General features: G+C 41.6%; 1 protein-coding gene across 1 annotated transcript; it reads left to right on the forward strand.

Moving 5' to 3' along the window:
- Positions 1 to 406: 406 nt before the first annotated feature.
- On the forward strand, positions 407 to 9,489 carry LOC117439054 (ankyrin repeat and SOCS box protein 13-like). The gene is made up of 6 exons (XM_034074767.1): positions 407 to 551; positions 3,540 to 3,727; positions 4,263 to 4,419; positions 5,264 to 5,398; positions 6,757 to 6,948; positions 9,361 to 9,489. Exons 1-6 carry the CDS (start codon positions 509 to 511, stop codon positions 9,486 to 9,488), a joined length of 843 nt encoding a protein of 280 aa, XP_033930658.1. The 5' UTR covers positions 407 to 508; the 3' UTR covers position 9,489.
- Positions 9,490 to 17,532: the final 8,043 nt, after the last annotated feature.

Here is a 17,532-nt window from a genome sequence, read left to right on the forward strand (position 1 = left end):
CGTAAGAGGAAACGCTCTCAGGATATTAAAAATAACTCATTACTAGAATCAAAAAAGATATAAGCAAATGTTATGAAAATGATTGTAAAGCAAAGCTGTCAGATTTGTTGTTACAGTAATTAACTACTTAAAAAAGGACACGAAAACAACTATTGGAACTACTGCCATGAATGTAGTTGAAGAAATAGCAAGTAACATACCTTATCTGTGACTTGTAATATATGTGACCAAAGACTATTAAAACAAAAAAACACATTCAAATAATATGATATAATTAATACAAATAATTGAAATAAGTTCCCAAATTGGGATCAATAAAGTATCTACCTATCAAACGTAAGAACTACAACTCCCAGCATGCACTTCGAGTTCTAGGTATGTCACATGATTCCCTCCGCATGTAAACCAACCAGTGCTTCTTTCGGGATGTAAACATCACCAGCTCGCTGTTTACGTCTCATGTCTCTGCCTCTGCTGCCTTATTCCTTCCTAAACAAAATAAGACGGAATGGAAATTCAAAGTGACCGAGATTATTTCTTTGGCGACATTGGTGAGTGTGAGAAATAGAGAACATTTCCGGTCAGAATATCTAGTTATTTTGGGACCTTTTCCGGCCCGGTTTGACCGGCATGTAACGTTATCCACATGTGTCATGATGAGGAATGCTAATTAGCTGTAGCTCGAGTGTTGGACTTGAGTGGACATTTACTCAAGTCCTACACTTAAGTACAATGTTGAGGTTAGGCCTACTTGTTTTTATTTGAATATGTTCGTTTCCTTCCTCTCTATACGCCTTTACAGTTCAGGGATATACATTATATTTCTAGTATTTGTTTGCTTTGAGCCAATAAGGAATTATGACAGATGACAATAAGATTTGTTTTCACCCCTTGGTAATTTCACAGGCTTTTCGGCTGTAAACAAAGTACAAAAATACATTTGAATATAGGACTTTTACTTGTGACAGTGGTATTGTCAAGTAAGTGCAGTGTACTTGTTAATTCTGAGTACTTTAATCCCATTTGTAGCTTCTTTTACACGTGTTACTACTGCAATAAGTGTGTATGGATACTGACAACAAACTATGGTGTGCATATACAGTAAGTATGGTTAAATCAGTCCTTGTACAGTATTTGAGGAGACATACAAAGACTACTTTTCTAAGATGTGATACAATTATGTAATGTACTACTACTATATACAAAATGTACAGAGTGTACATTAAACAACATATTTACAGCAGAGCTCAAATAATTAAGTAACAGTTGTCTATTTATACACTCATACAAGAGGATTGACAAACATCTTAAGGTAAGATAAGACACAGATTAGAGATGAATACAATTAAAGATAACATCAAAGATAACGATACAATTATACACAGGTAAGTAACTTTAAAATATGAAATAAATAAAAATAAAAATGAACATATATACAGTGTAGTTATGTCAATGGAAATCTTAGTTCCCAGGCTAAACAGATACAATAGTGCAAGTAAATACAAATAGAATAGAATAGAAATAGTGCAAGACAGCCTCATCTGCACTCTGACCACCAGACTCTTCATAAACCAGAATGTTCCGCTTGTAGGATGTGCCTTACATTTTAGGAAAAATAACTGTTGTGTAAATGGAGGACATCTTACCACCAAACTATAGGCCTTTCAATCTACATGAACACAACACAATATATACCAAAGGATGCTCTTGAATATGTTTGCATGTGTGGATAACATGAGAGACTCCTCCTATGTAATCCACGTCTGCAGGTATTACAGATCTGTTCCAGCCTTTCCACTGAGACGGAATGATATACACTTTTTCCAAATGCATCTGCAATTGTTCATCAGAAAATCAGCCCACATGTTTCCCATGTCTCGTCTGAAGTCCTAAGAATACTCACGAGGTAGGCAGGAAGATGATCTGGTAGCAGTGGCACATTCTTTTCAGCAAGCTTCTTCAATTTTGCTTAAACATTGTGATTAGTCAAATGTCAGTGAAGCCTCAAGTTACATCTCGTTGTTGTCCTCCTAAAACATGGGCAGGATGCCAGAGGGACTGTTACTGAATGTTCCACGGAAATGAGAGACTGGCAATATGTATACTCAGAGTAGTAATCCCGCAACGATCCCTTCTCGCTGTGACTAAAGTATCTCATATCTTTTAGGAAAACATGACCTTTTTGTTTGTTGTCTTACGTGAGGGTGAGAGTTGAGTGGCAGCAGCCGCATGTAGCAACAAGACAGGAAACAGGAACACAGCGAGCTTTAGCTTTTGCCTAATATGAGAGTGGAATCGATCTTTACATCAACCCCCAACATTGTCTATTTTTAATGTCCTCCGTCATAGATATTATTTTGGCCACAGCAAAGACTGGTGCCTGATGTCTCTGAACATAACACAGCACTGATATCGCTTAGTCAATTAAACAAGCCTCCTGACTTCAGACACAGTATTTGAGTTTAAAGAGGAGAGGTCACGTTTCAAACTAGTCTCTTTTGCATTCGTAAAAGCTGTAGCTGTGTACCCACATATCCTCTCATTACCTGTGATGAAGTTTGTATGGTTTCTTATCTTCCCCTCTTTGAAGAGGCTCTGTTATCTTATCATTGCCTGACCACTGTTATAAGTGTCTCTATGCTGCAGGCCTAAGAGTCCCTGGAGAGTTTCCATTGTGCCTTAAAACACACATTTTACTACATCTCCAGCACCCACTATCAGTTACCAGCCTTTGTGAAAACAAAACCAGTGTCTTCTTCTCTGTCTGAAGCTTTACTCCCTGCTGTGCCTGTGGCTGTGGTCCTGGATCATCGGTCCTGATGGATATCCTCGTGGATTCATCGTCCTATTATACACACATTTGGACTACCTATGTTGCAAATGTATTATCTTTTCGATTTACACACGGCATCTATTGCACGTCTGTCCGTCCTGGGAGAGGGATCCCTCCTCTGCTGCTCTCCCTGAGGTTTCTCCATGTTCCCTTTAAACTGTGGGGTTTCTCTGGAAGTGTTTCCTTGTACGATGTGAGGGTCTAAGGACAGAGGGTCTAAGGACAGAGGGTCAAAGGACAGAGGGTCTGAGGACAGAGGGTCTGAGGACAGAGGGTCTGAGGACAGAGGGTCTAAGGACAGAGGGTGTCGTATTGTCATACTGATATTCTGTACAAACTTTGAAGTCCACTGAGACAAATGTAACGTTTGTGATATTGGGCTATAAATAAACATTGATTGATTGATTGATTGATTGATTGATTGATTGATTGATTGAAGGAGAGTCTATATACAAGTAATTGGAATATGACATATTAGATGAATTAAGTAAGTTGCAACCAGATGAATGTTATGGATGTCCTTTCAAAGGTTCAGGTGTTTAACAGTCTTAGGCCTGTGGAGTGAAACTGCCCGTGAGTCTGGTGGTTTTAGGCCTGATGCTGCGGTACCATATACAGTATACATGTACAGTCACAGTCTATGGGTACCACCGGCCAGATATTTGGGTCATATTTGGTGAGCATCCTGATGTCTCCCCTCCTGCAGGCTGCTGGTCTGAGAGGACGGAGGTGCACAAAGCTGCGTCTCAGGGCCAGACGTCCCAGCTGCAGAGTCTGATCCTCGGCGGAGCTTCCGTCAACGTGGTGGCGGTCGACTCCATCACCCCGCTGCACGAGGCCTGTCTGCGGGGACAGACCCAGTGTGTCCGCCTGCTGCTGGACGCCGGAGCCCAGGTGAGACAGACAGGACGGACAGGTGTAACATCCTTTCCTCCGTACCCAAATCTCTAAAAACGGGGGTGCACCGGAGCTGATCCAGTCTGATATGACGTAATATCGGAAATGTGGACCCACGGCCCAATCAGAAACGTTGCTATCAGAAACAATGCCTCACGTGTTTTGGATGTAATATGGTCTTTGTTTACATTAGCAAACATCGCTAATACTCAGAGCTAACCTGTGCTGGAGAGCATGTGTAAAAAAGCAGGAAATGAAAAAAGGAACTCACCTTGTGGAAAGTAATCCTTGATGTGGTTTGGAACATGATATGGCATTTAATCACGGCAGCATTTAGCTGTATCTCCGTAGAATTCTGAGCAGGCACAAGCACCCCCTCCTTTTCCAGAATCAGCGTTTCTAAGATGTCTAGCATGCATTGTTATTTTTTAGCAAAACACATCATAGACAAGTTTTTGTATATATTTGTATATATCTGAGACCCATAATATATTGAAAACAGTATAATAGGGGACCTTTAATGCTATCTCAGGTGGATGCGAGGAACGTGGACGGCAGCACCCCGCTGTGTGAGGCCTCCTCAGCGGGGAGTCTGGAGTGTGTGAGGCTCCTTCTGGAACGAGGCGCCAAATCCAACCCCGCCCTCACCTCCCGAACCCCCTCCCCCCTCCACGAGGCCTGCATGGGAGGTGAGGGCCTCCACATGCCTTTTTAAAATCCTGTCTCTTTGTTGTTAGAAAAATCTCACTCGTCCCCGGCTTCAGCTTCAATCTCAGGATCCATGTATTTCTGATCCTCTCCAGAATGGAAGGAGTCATCACATACAGATCATCAACTAGTCCCTGTCTTTTTCTTAAAATTATGGCTTTTTCTCGGAATTCTCAAAATTACGACTTTGTCTCAATATTCTTAAATTTATGACTTTTTCAAAATTATGACTTTCTCTAAAAATCTCAAAATAACTACTTTTTCTCTAAATTATGACTTTCTGAAAAAATTCGGACTTTCTCTCAACATCAGGATCCATGTATCTGTGATCCTCTCCAGAAGGGAAGGAGTCATCACATCCAGAGCATCAACTAGTTCATGAGCAGTGTCCTTCACATGCTGATATCCAAGAGAGGGAGTCACACAGTCACAAGATGGAGGAATAGAAAGCAGTATTAATGTTTACTTCAGATTAGCTCCACGTCAGAAATGAGCATGCTTGATGTCTCTCTCCATAGAGGCTGAATCATCATGTTAATCACAGGTATTTGTGTTCAACATGTAAGAAGTAGAAAGTACAGGTATTTGAGTTCAACATGTAAGAAGTAGAAAGTACAGGTATTTGTGTTAAAATGTAAGAAGTAAAAGTTAAAAGTCGTCAGAAAAATAAGTAGCGGAGTAAAGTACTGATACCAGAAACATGTACTTAAGTACAGTAACCAAGTATTTGTACTCCACTACTTCCCTCCTCTGGGTGGTAGGGAGTTCCGGAGGCGGGTTTATACATAACATTATTTTACTCAATAGCCTCCTGTTATTCTCCAGGTAAAGAAGACTGCGTGAAGCTCCTGATCGCCATGGGTGCAAATCTGGAGGCGTACGATATTTACTACGGGACCCCGCTACATGTAGCTTGTGCTAACGAACATACAGAGTGTGTGAAAGTGTTGCTCAACGCAGGTCAGTGCAAAGCAGGGTTGGGAAATGTACCGGACCAGATGTCACACGGCTTTATATTTGGATCTTGTTTACCCTCAGATTGTATTTCTAAATCTAGGAAGATGGATTATGGTGGAGCTGTTTTGATTTCAATAATGAAGGAATTTAAGGACAGGTCAGCTGGCCTGTAATAATATCTCCTGCCACCTGCGCTAAAACTGGGTTTACATGAGGGTTGGGCGATTATTCAATATGATCATTAATGTCATTGAATGGAGTCATATTGTAGGGCTGCTCAATTAATCGTATTTTAATCGCAATTACGATTTTGGCTTGTAACGATTATGAAAACAACATAATCAAAATAAAACGTTTTTTAAAAAATTATTATTATTATTTGTTATAGTTTTTCAGTTGAATTGAATGGTAATCAACTGTTAAAAACATACTGTTCAAGTAAATGGATAATACACCTGAACATCAGCAGGAGAGGACTCTTTAAAGTAGAGACACTACATACTGATATACACCTGAACATCAGCAGGAGAGGACTCTTTAAAGTAGAGACACTACATACTGATATACACCTGAACATCAGCAGGAGAGGACTCACCTGAACATCAGCAGGAGAGGACTCTTTAAAGTAGAGACACTACATACTGATATACACCTGAACATCAGCAGGAGAGGACTCTTTAAAGTAGAGACACTACATACTGATATACACCTGAACATCAGCAGGAGAGGACTCTTTAAAGTAGAGACACTACATACTGATATACACCTGAACATCAGCAGGAGAGGACTCTTTAAAGTAGAGACACTATATACTGATATACACCTGAACATCAGCAGGAGAGGACTCTTTAAAGTAGAGACACTACATACTGATATACACCTGAACATCAGCAGGAGAGGACTCTTTAAAGTAGAGACACTATATACTGATATACACCTGAACATCAGCAGGAGAGGACTCTTTAAAGTAGAGACACTATATACTGATATACACCTGAACATCAGCAGGAGAGGACTCTTTAAAGTAGAGACACTACATACTGATATGAAACCTGGAAATTAGGCTCTTTTTTTAATAAGAAATCATTTAATTCACAAAGGAGTATAGTACAAAAATAAGCTTTACCATGTCATTATTTCATATAGACTACTCTTTTATTGTTTCAACAGAATTGTGTTGTGCCATTGGGTGGTCATTAAAAAATGCAGACAAATGTGTAAAAAAAGAAAGGAAACTTGTATTTGCAACTGTCTTTTGAAGATTGATATATTTAGTAACAACCAAGAACCAGGTTAGATAAGTCAGATTGTGTATTTGTTGATATAATAACCAGCTGACATCAAAGCTCTTTTCCCTTCAGGTGCTAAGGTGAACGCGGCCCGGCTTCACGAGACGCCGCTGCACCACGCTGCGAAAAACAAGCAGGTGGAGATGGTGGAGATCCTGGTGGAGTTCGGAGCCAACGTCCACGCCAGGGATCATCACGACAAGAAACCTGTAGATTACACAACCCCCAGCTCCCCCTCTGCTACCTGTCTCCAGTTTTATGAAAGTGAGTTCCTCTGAAACACGACCAGGAAGTGTATCAGTGTAGTAGCGACTTATCACCAGCAGATGGCGAGCAAGGATCGCATTTTAGTTCCGATAGTTACTTCACAGATGTGGATGAATGATGTGAAATATAATCAAGTGTTTAATCTTTAGTTCCACCTGGAGTAAATCCACCAGCTACTCTGCAGTCTACAAAGTACTTCAGACTAGCTGCACCTTCACCAGCTTTGAGAACACTTTCATGATCAATCATTATAAACATATCATATATATTATTCTGAAATGGACCAATCTGCACAACGACTACTTTTACTTTTGGTACTTTAAGTATATGTTGATGCTAATACTTTTCTACTTTTACTTGAGTAATATTTTGAATGCAGGACTTTTAGTTGTAACAGAGTATTCCTACACTCTGGTACTTCTACTTTTACTAAGTACAAGATCTGAGTACTTTTACTCAAGTACCAGATCTGAGTACTTCTACTCAAGTACAAGATCTGAGTACTTCTACTTTTACTCAAGTACAAGATCTGAGTACTTCTACTCAAGTACCAGATCTGAGTACTTCTACTTTTACTCGAGTACAAGATTTGAGTACTTCTACTTTTACTCAAGTACAAGATCTGAGTACTTCTACTTTTACTCAAGTACAAGATCTGAGTACTTCTACTTTTACTCAAGTACAAGATCTGAGTACTTCTACTTTTACTCACAAACAAGATCTGAGTACTTCTACTTTTACTCAAGTACAAGATCTGAGTACTTATACTTGTACTCAAGTACAAGATCTGAGTACTTATACTTTTACTCAAGCACAAGATCTGAGTACTTATACATTTTCATCAAGTACAAGATCTGAGTACTTATACTTTTACTCAAGCACAAGATCTGAGTACTTCTACTTTTACTCAAGCACAATATCTGAGTACTTCTACTTTTACTCAAGTACAAGACCTGAGTACTTCTACTTTTACTCAAGTACAAGATCTGAGTACTTCTACTCAAGTGCCAGATCTGAGTACTTCTACGTTTACTCAAGTACAAGATCTGAGTACTTCTACTTTTACTCAAGTACAAGATCTGAGTACTTCTACTTTTACTCAAGCACAAGATCTGAGTACTTCTACTTTTACTCAAGTACAAGATCTGAGTACTTATACTTTTACTCAAGCACAAGATCTGAGTACTTATACATTTTCATCAAGTACAAGATCTGAGTACTTCTACTTTTACTCAAGTACAAGATCTGAGTACTTATACTTTTACTCAAGCACAAGATCTGAGTACTTCTACTTTTACTCAAGCACAAGATCTGAGTACTTCTACTTTTACTCAAGTACAAGATCTGAGTACTTCTACTTTTACTCAAGTACAAGATCTGAGTACTTCTACTTTTACTCAAGTACAAGATCTGAGTACTTCTACTTTTACTCAAGCACCAGATCTGAGTACTTCTACTTTTACTCAAGTACAAGATCTGAGTACTTCTACTTTTACTCAAGCACAAGATCTGAGTACTTCTACTTTTACTCAAGCACAATATCTGAGTACTTCTACTTTTACTCAAGCACAAGATCTGAGTACTTCTACTTTTACTCAAGCACAAGATCTGAGTACTTCTACTTTTACTCGAGTACAAGACCTGAGTACTTCTACTTTTACTCAAGTACCAGATCTGAGTACTTCTACTTTTACTCAAGCACAAGATCTGAGTACTTCTACTTTTACTCAAGCACAAGTTCTGAGTACTTCTACTTTTACTCAAGTACAAGATCTGAGTACTTCTACTTTTACTCAAGCACAATATCTGAGTACTTCTACTTTTACTCAAGTACAAGATCTGAGTACTTCTACTTTTACTCAAGTACAAGATCTGAGTACTTCTACTTTTACTCAAGTACAAGATCTGAGTACTTCTACTTTTACTCAAGTACAAGATCTGAGTACTTCTACTTTTACTCAAGTACAAGATCTGAGTACTTCTACTTTTACTCAAGCACAAGATCTGAGTACTTCTACTTTTACTCAAGCACAATATCTGAGTACTTCTACTTTTACTCAAGCACAAGATCTGAGTACTTCTACTTTTACTCAAGCACAAGATCTGAGTACTTCTACTTTTACTCAAGCACAAGATCTGAGTACTTCTACTTTTACTCAAGCACAAGATCTGAGTACTTCTACTTTTACTCAAGCACAAGATCTGAGTACTTCTACTTTTACTCAAGTACAAGATCTGAGTACTTCTACTTTTACTCAAGTACAAGATCTGAGTACTTCTACTTTTACTCAAGTACAAGATCTGAGTACTTCTACTTTTACTCAAGCACCAGATCTGAGTACTTCTCCCACCCCTGTTTTGTAGACAGGTCTAATAGTACTCCATAACACTCTGCTCTCGTCCCTGCAGCCTCCCCCATGAACCTGCAGCAGCTCAGCCGGCTGGCTTTGAGGGCGATGCTGGAAACCAGAGCTCTGGAAGTCATAGAAAAACTGGACATACCTAAACTCATCATCGGCTACCTGTGCTATCAGTGAGGAGGAGGAGGAGGAGGAGGAGGAGGAGGAGGAGGAGGAGGAGGAGGAGGAGGAGGAGGATGAGGTGTTGAGTCGGTAAAATGTGAAACCTCAAAGAGCTGCGGCACAGAGAAACGCAAAGGTACCATTTCATATGGGAATAGGGGATGAGCACGGAATGATAAACACACTGCGGTGCTACACTTTACATTTGAGAAGGTTTTCTGAACATTGCAGAAAGTCACGTCCACATTGTCAAAAAGTTGCTACAATTTCCTCACTCTCACGAGATCTCGCGAGACTTCATGTCAAGTTCTCATTGCACCTTTCATGTCGCAATGATGACACCTTGCAAAGAAATGTTACAAAAGTCTCCTAACTTCCACTATTAAATGCCCACTACTGAATTGTACGACACACACACACACACACACACACACACACACACACACACACACACACACACACACACACACACACACACACACACACACACACACACACACACACACACACACACACACACACACACACACACACACACACACACACACACACACACACACACACACACACACACTCACACACACACTCAATGCACATTTTCACTCTTTTTTCCCAAGTGGTTACGGAGGTCGCCGTTCAGGACTTTTGGCTGTTCTCACATCGTTCTCGTTCAGCCGCCAGCAGGCGCACTGAGCTTACTCTGCTTTGAGGAGGCCATCTGTCGGCTCTCATATGAAGTCCTGCACCTGCTGACTGTTGCTTTGATCTTTACCAAGTATCCAAACACATGTTATGCTTTCAAACCCTCGTCCAAATCTTTCATTTCTGCCCTTCTTTGCCCTGGCTTCACGGTGCTGGCCTGAATATACGCAGCTCGTCCGCTGCACTCCATAAATACGCCAACATGGCCGTTACACTTTAATCAGTATAAAGTATAAATTCCTGGCACCCTATCATTCCCATCCTTACAAGTGACTTGTTTTCATGGTACAAAAATGCACCCTGGTTCATTTTTATCTCGGCCTGTAATAAATAATCCAGAAGCAGAGATCTGCCCTTCTTCCCATGGACTGTTCTCTTTAAATCTTAAAATATCCGACCCTGATACCGACGGGGTTTCTTCTTATAGCTCCTTAACGGCAGAAGGACTGGAAAAAGCAGAGTCGGGCAGGCATGCAGGGAATGTTATCTCACATGAGAAATGATCCTTGTTTTGCTTCAGGTTGGTTTGTGTGGATCTCTCCTGCTGCTGCTCCGTCGGGTTAAACATATGTGTGTGTGTCTTATTCAAGTGAACAATGTCTTGAGGTGCTGATGAATCAGCGCATGGACACGCTTTACTGTTAGTATTTATCTTATGAAGCTGTACAGACGTGTTGCTATGATGGTTTATGTTAATTTATTGAATAAATTATACTGTTGGTGTGCTTGTTGCACTTTATATGTTTGCATGAATCTGGATTTCACATGTTTTCTGGACTGTATGTCCTCATTGTGGCCATGGTAATAGTAAATAATGACTTAAAGGTGGGGTAGGGCATTTTGGAGAAACCAGCTCGAGTGCGATAGAATTAGAAAATACACAGCCGGAAGAAATCTGCCACTTCCTTACAGAGCCCCGCCTCCAACACACACGAACGCGCACATGACCAATGAGGGCACGAGATCAGCTTGTGCCCAGATGGAAGGCTGACAGGCAGGTAGGCCATCCAGTTACTTTAGCCGGGCCGGCTCAGATGATTGGTCAAGCTCTTTACAGCGCCACGGCTTCCACAGATGACTATTTTTATGGATTTTTTGTCAAAGCACTTCAGATATTCATTGCTATCGGGACGTTAAGAGCATTCCATGGAATATAACAAAAAGTGTATCTCGAGACGGCTTTTCAAACTTACCTACCCCACCTTTAAGGACTTAACATTTATTTGTAAAATGACTTAAGCAATCCAAGTTTTTTGGGGGCTTTAACGTTAAATGTGGGTTCACGAAGTTACAGTCAACCAGTAGGGAGCAATAAAAGACGATTTAAGGTAGTAGAATATCAAACTGTGTGATGTTTTGTATACTTGCCTTTCCGAATTTGATAAAACTTGACAATAAATCAAAGTTACGAAATTTGATCTAATCAAAATGCCTGTACATTTCACTATAAACACATTTTCAAATGTTCTAGGAGTTTAAATACAGCATGTTCAACAACACACTCAGTTGCAATTGTTGACCACCAGGGGGCGCCACATGTCCACCAGAAAAGTGCAGTATTATTGATCTGACGCCAAAAATGACTCCAAGCCTACTCTCAGCTTTAATTAATCCATCACTTCTGATTTACATCTGTCAGGAAACACAGCTCTGAGTCTCTGGAGGAATATATCTTCCTCGTTGCTCAGAGAGGGGGATCACGTGTTAGGCAGTAAAGGAGGAAGAGGAGGAAAAAGATCGTGTAGATTGTAGATTTTAGGCGCTAAGCAGACAGGAAGTGGGAGGCTTTTGTTTGAGAATCAGATAAACAGTGAGCTGGATGCTGTGATGGTCCACTGCTATAACCCCCCATCAGACGCTGCAGCCTGGAATGAGCTGCAGATGTGAGACTGAATCAGCAATAGTCTGCAACTGAATTAAATAAAGAGACAAAAACCAAAACACACAGACTTTGAAGTATGCTTCAAGATGCAGGAAATGTTTAAAGAGGACAGTTTATCCTCATGTTCAGGTGTATGTCAGTATGTAGTGTCTCTACTGTGACATGTCTCCATGCTTTAAAGGTCCCATGTCGTGGCCATTTCTACTGATCATAACTCCATTGTTGAGGTCGACTAGAATAGATTTAAATTGTTCAATGTTCCAAACTCACATTGGTTTCTCACAGCATCTCTGTAAAGTCTGTGTATTCACTCTCTGTCCTAAACGGCTTGTTGGAGCTCCTGCCCCCCCCCCCCCTCCCTGTGAGCCCAGTGTGCTCTGATTGGTCGGGACGTTGCGAGGCTCGCTGCTCAGTGAGCTGGGTTACTGGTGTGGTTTCCGGGTCGGCGGGACAGCGCGAAAGTAAAAACGATAAGTGTGGCTTGATATTGAGAAAGAAAAATGTTTATAACGCTGTGAGAATGGGTCTGCGGAGAGCATTTCTTCACGATCCCAACTCGTCTATTACCAGCGTTCAGGGAGCTCTATGCAAGTCAATGGGCTAGTTGAAAATGTACGCTAAAGGTCCTGGTGTGTGAGGAGCTCCACCGATTGGTCCATTTTGGTTCCCGGAAGAAACAAATGGAGAAAGATAAATCTCCAACGAGGCGTTCTGGGGCAGCAGACAGGTCTTCTCTGAGTCAGAGCTTTACTCGCTACAGGGTGTCCTTTGAGGGTTCGTGACTCTGCAGACCGTCTACATGCAGAAACACCTTCATAACTCAAGGGGACGGGTGATAACCGGAAAAGCATGACATGGGCCCTTTAATGTTCAAAAAGCTCTTTATTTTTCACACTGCCTGAGCTGCAGCACCTCTTTTCACCCTCTGTCTGAAACCAGAGCCCAGTCTGCTCTGATTGGTTAGCTGGCCAGCTCTGTCCGTTGTGATTGTTCAAAACCCGAAACCTCTGGAGGGAACACAGGATTGTAGCCTTTGCAGACCATTAACATGCACAAAAGCCTTTATAGCACACGACAGGGAAGAGAAACTCCAACATGCCTGGTTTAAAAATGGCTAAAAAGTGAATTGAGGTCCAAAAAAATGCACTTCCAAAGTGAACTGGACTCGTGTAGATTCACTCAGCTCACTTAAACAAACCACATATCTCTTAAAGACGCAGCATCAAAGTCTCTTTCGATTCTCGTAAAACCCGTTTTTCCGAGGGTTTGATTTGCCCTTCCTGTCTTGATGTGTTCTTCTGCCGTGACCTGCAGCATTAGATTGATCCGCCGCTCTGCTGCAGAGAGCTCGGAGTAAACGGAGAACACTTTGAAGACGGACTAATCTCCGTGAACGGAAGTGATGTGACTCGGCAGCTGTTGTATTCTGTCAAACAACCTGGAACCTTATGGAGAGAGAACTCGCTCAGTGAGCCTGAGAGCAGATCGCATGTCGCCCCGCGCTTTTAAAATGCACTTTTTAAGAGTAAACGGGGGTTTCTTTTCTGCTGAAGAACGTTGCCACAGAGCTGGCTCCGGTGTGGCAACCCATCTTCCAGGCTTCTATTGACACCATCCCTCTGTCATGGAAAACTTCACACATCAAACCACGACCATAAATTCCATGCCCAAAAGAACATCAGGACTGCAGCCCAATAGCCCTCGCCTCAGCGATTATGAAATCACTAGAAAGAATTCTGCTCCGAAGACAAACTGGATCCATACCAATTTTCCTATAAACAAGGGTGCGCTACGGAAGATGCTTTGGCCACTGGTTCACATCATCACTAACATTTAGATCAGGGGGGTCAAACTCAATTTCATCACGGGCCACATCAGAATTATGGCTGCACTCAAAGGGCCGGTTGTAACTTTAAGACTATATAAAAATACATAAATATTTAATATATATAAAAAATAATGTATTATATTACATTATTGCAACTGCATTGGATTATTATCGCATAGGGTAATAACTTCATAATTAACTACTTCTTAAAGCAGAAGTCTAGGTCAAATAATTCCAAGTCTCTTCAGTGCGCATGTCACAAAATGATAGAAAAGCAAAGCCAAATTCTGGAAAAACAAAAACAAAGAAGTGACATTTTGAAATAAAAAGTAACATTTTGAAATAAAAATCAAATTCTGAGGAAAAAAAGCATATTTTGAAGAACAAAAGTCAAATTTCAGATGCATTGTGGGACATGTAGTTTATGGGCAACGTGCTTCTGTAAAGTAGCATGTAACCGTATAATAAACATATTATATTCTTTGCAAGCTCTTGTGGGGCCGCATAAAATGAAGTCGCGGGCCGGATTTGGCCCCCGGGCCTTGAGTTTGACACCCCTGATTTAGATAAACGCAACACCGATGCAAGAGCCCTCTTCCTAGACTTCTCATCAGCATTCAACACAATACAAGCAGACATCTTGGTGTCAAAAATGGCCAAAATGGAAGTAAATCCATACCTGATTTCCTGGTAGGCTGCTTTCCTCACGAGTAGAGAGCAACTTGTGAAGGTTAACAAAACCCTGTCGTCTGCCATCACAGCCAATGTAGGGGCCCCAAGCTGTGCTGTTTACTCTCTACATGATGACTGTCGTACCAACACACCACATCAGGTCATCGTGAAGTACTCTGATGATACTGCAATAATATCTCTGCTCAGTGACACCGACGACCCTGAGCTGCACCGACAGGCTGTGGGTCAGCGAGTGGACTCATAGCAATGACCTTGAGATCAACACCAAGACAACTGGGGAAATCGTTTTTGGCTCCATCTGACTCCCTTAAAGTCCCCGTGGTCATCAGATGAAATCAAGCAGGGAGTTTCATACAGATACCTGGGCGTAATGATTGACCATCATGGAAGGATCACATTGAATATTTGAGCAAAAGGACAAAACAAAGAATTTATTGTCTCCGCCGTCTCAGGTCCTTTGGGGCGAGCAGAGAAATTCTTCCCCTCTGTGATCTTGTCCATTCTGCAGTACTGCAATACTACCTGGTACACGTGTTTGTCAGCAGCTTTAAAATCAAATCTGCTCCACCTGTTAAAGATCTGCTCAAAGACTGTTGGTCCACCCTGTCAGAGTCTCTATGACCTATCATAACAAAGTGAGGCTGTCCAACAACATCACCTCTGACCCAAAGCATGCTCTGAACAGTGAATATGAACTGCTACCAGGGACGTGCACAGACATTTGGAGGGGCTATTGCTCTAAACTAGAAAAAGGGCCCCGCCCCCCCCCGAAAAAAACACAAGACCTTTTGAATTTGTTTCTAAATGAAATCCAGGGAAATCTTTTGTTTGCTGTCCATATCTCATTAAAATATCTAATGTTACTAACTATTAAAGAAAAAATGGGGACAATTCTGTTTTAATGTAACTTCTGTGCAGACATACTGATAAAATAGGGCTTCTAAGTAATTTTCTTAAATAAACTCACTAATTATTTCAACCAGTTTAATACGCATTATTCTTATTCTTTTCATTCTTTATGAGCGCAGTAACGGTAAGGTATCTAATGACTTATTTATTTCGTATTCCATAACGTAATAACAGAGATGGTCAAACTAAAGTAGAGACATGGCAGAAATCCTACAATGAAGCGGGACGGTGAAGTGTTCTCTGAGAGAGGGCGATCAAGAAAAGAGAGCGAGCAGCCCCGTTGACGTTGAGGGAGTTCACGGAGCAGATGAAAAGACACAGAAAGACAGAAGCACAATAACAAGTATAGCCTATTTAGATTTTTTTGGTGTAAATAACCAACGGTGTCAAGAGGAAGTAAAGTCCCTGGTTTGTCCCCTATACTCTAACTTCCATGAGAAAACTCAAAATCAATGTAAGCATATTTAAAAACGGGAACATTTCCGGGGACAGATGGACCCGAGGATTGGCCACCAAAGCCAGGCAGGCACATGATAACCATAGCCATGAGGCCGGACCGGACTCCGAGGGCTTTCCTTTGCTTTCAGCTGTCAGATTGTAGGAGGGCATTGCGTTCCAAGAATGCAGGGTTGTTGGTTGTTCCTAGAATCTTTAAAAGTACAATGGGAGCCAGAGCCTTTTCTTATCAAGCTCCACATTTGTGGAATCAGCTTCCAGTTTGTGTTCGGGCGGCAGACACCCTATCCGTTTTTAAGAGTGCGCTTAAGACCTTCCTTTTTGATAAAGCTTGTAGTTAGGGCTGATTAGATTCAGCCCCTAGTTTTGCTGATATAGGCTTAGTTTGTCGGGGGACATCTTACTTCTTCCTTCTCTCTGTCTGTACCTGTGTCCTCTCATGTTCCGATTAACCCAGCTTCCCCACATGTCTTTCTTTTTGGTGTCTATATACGCCGGGATCCGGAGTCATGGATGATCCTGCGGTCCTGTGTCCTGGATCGCGAGCGCTGGATCTTGAGTCGTGGCTGTGGTCCTGGATCATCGGTCCTGGATGGATGTCCTCGTGGATTCATCTTCCTATTATACACACATGCATTTCCAAACATTTGGACTACCTATGTTGCAAATGTATTATCTTTTCAATTTACACACGGCATCTATTGCACGTCTGTCCGTCCTGGGAGAGGGATCCCTCCTCTGTTGCTCTCCCTGAGGTTTCTCCCATGTTCCCTTTAAACTGGGTTTTCTTTGGAAGTTTTTCCTTGTACGATGTGAGGGTCTAAGGACAGAGGGTCTAAGGACAGAGGGTGTCGTATTGTCATACTGATATTCTGTACACACTGTGAAGACCACTGAGACAAATGTAACATTTGTGATATTGGGCTATAAATAAACATTGATTGATTGATTGAAACAAAGTCATGTGACTGGGGGCAGATGTCAGCGCTGACAAGGTGTGTTTTATCGCAGCGAGACGCTACAAAACTAATTGTGGGCTTATCATGTGTATTCGGCCACAACAGAAAAAACATAAACCTCTCACTCTCTCCAGAGGGGCAGGTCAGCCACAATTGGCAAAAGGGCCGTTGCCCGGGCAACATTAGCCCGTACCTGTGCACGCCCCTGACTGCTACCATAATCGGAGAGACAGGGTCCCACCATTCAATAAAGTCAGACTGAAGCATCCTTTGTGCATCAGTCAGTCCTCACAGTACACACAGAGCTGATCCCAGATCAGATGCACGCTGAAGGCTCTGAGCAGCTTTTCTCTCACTGAGTGTGCCGTTATGTTTCATGTAGTGTGTCTGGATACTCGTCTGTTGATGTTGGACATGGAGCTGCTCTGACGCAAGTCACATTTCAGACTTGATCTGACAAATAAAGGATTATCGTATCGATTCGATTTGTGTTTTGGAAACTTGCAGCCTTCCGATGTCCAGCCCTTGATTGTAACGCTATGTGCTGTGGGTGTTTCTCTTATGTAAACTGTCTAGGATTTACTCCAAGTATTTATAAAGAGTCTGCAAACACTGTCTGACGTCTTGCAG

This window comes from Pseudochaenichthys georgianus, chromosome 23 (assembly GCF_902827115.2).
Source record: "Pseudochaenichthys georgianus chromosome 23, fPseGeo1.2, whole genome shotgun sequence".
NCBI lineage: Eukaryota > Metazoa > Chordata > Actinopteri > Perciformes > Channichthyidae > Pseudochaenichthys > Pseudochaenichthys georgianus.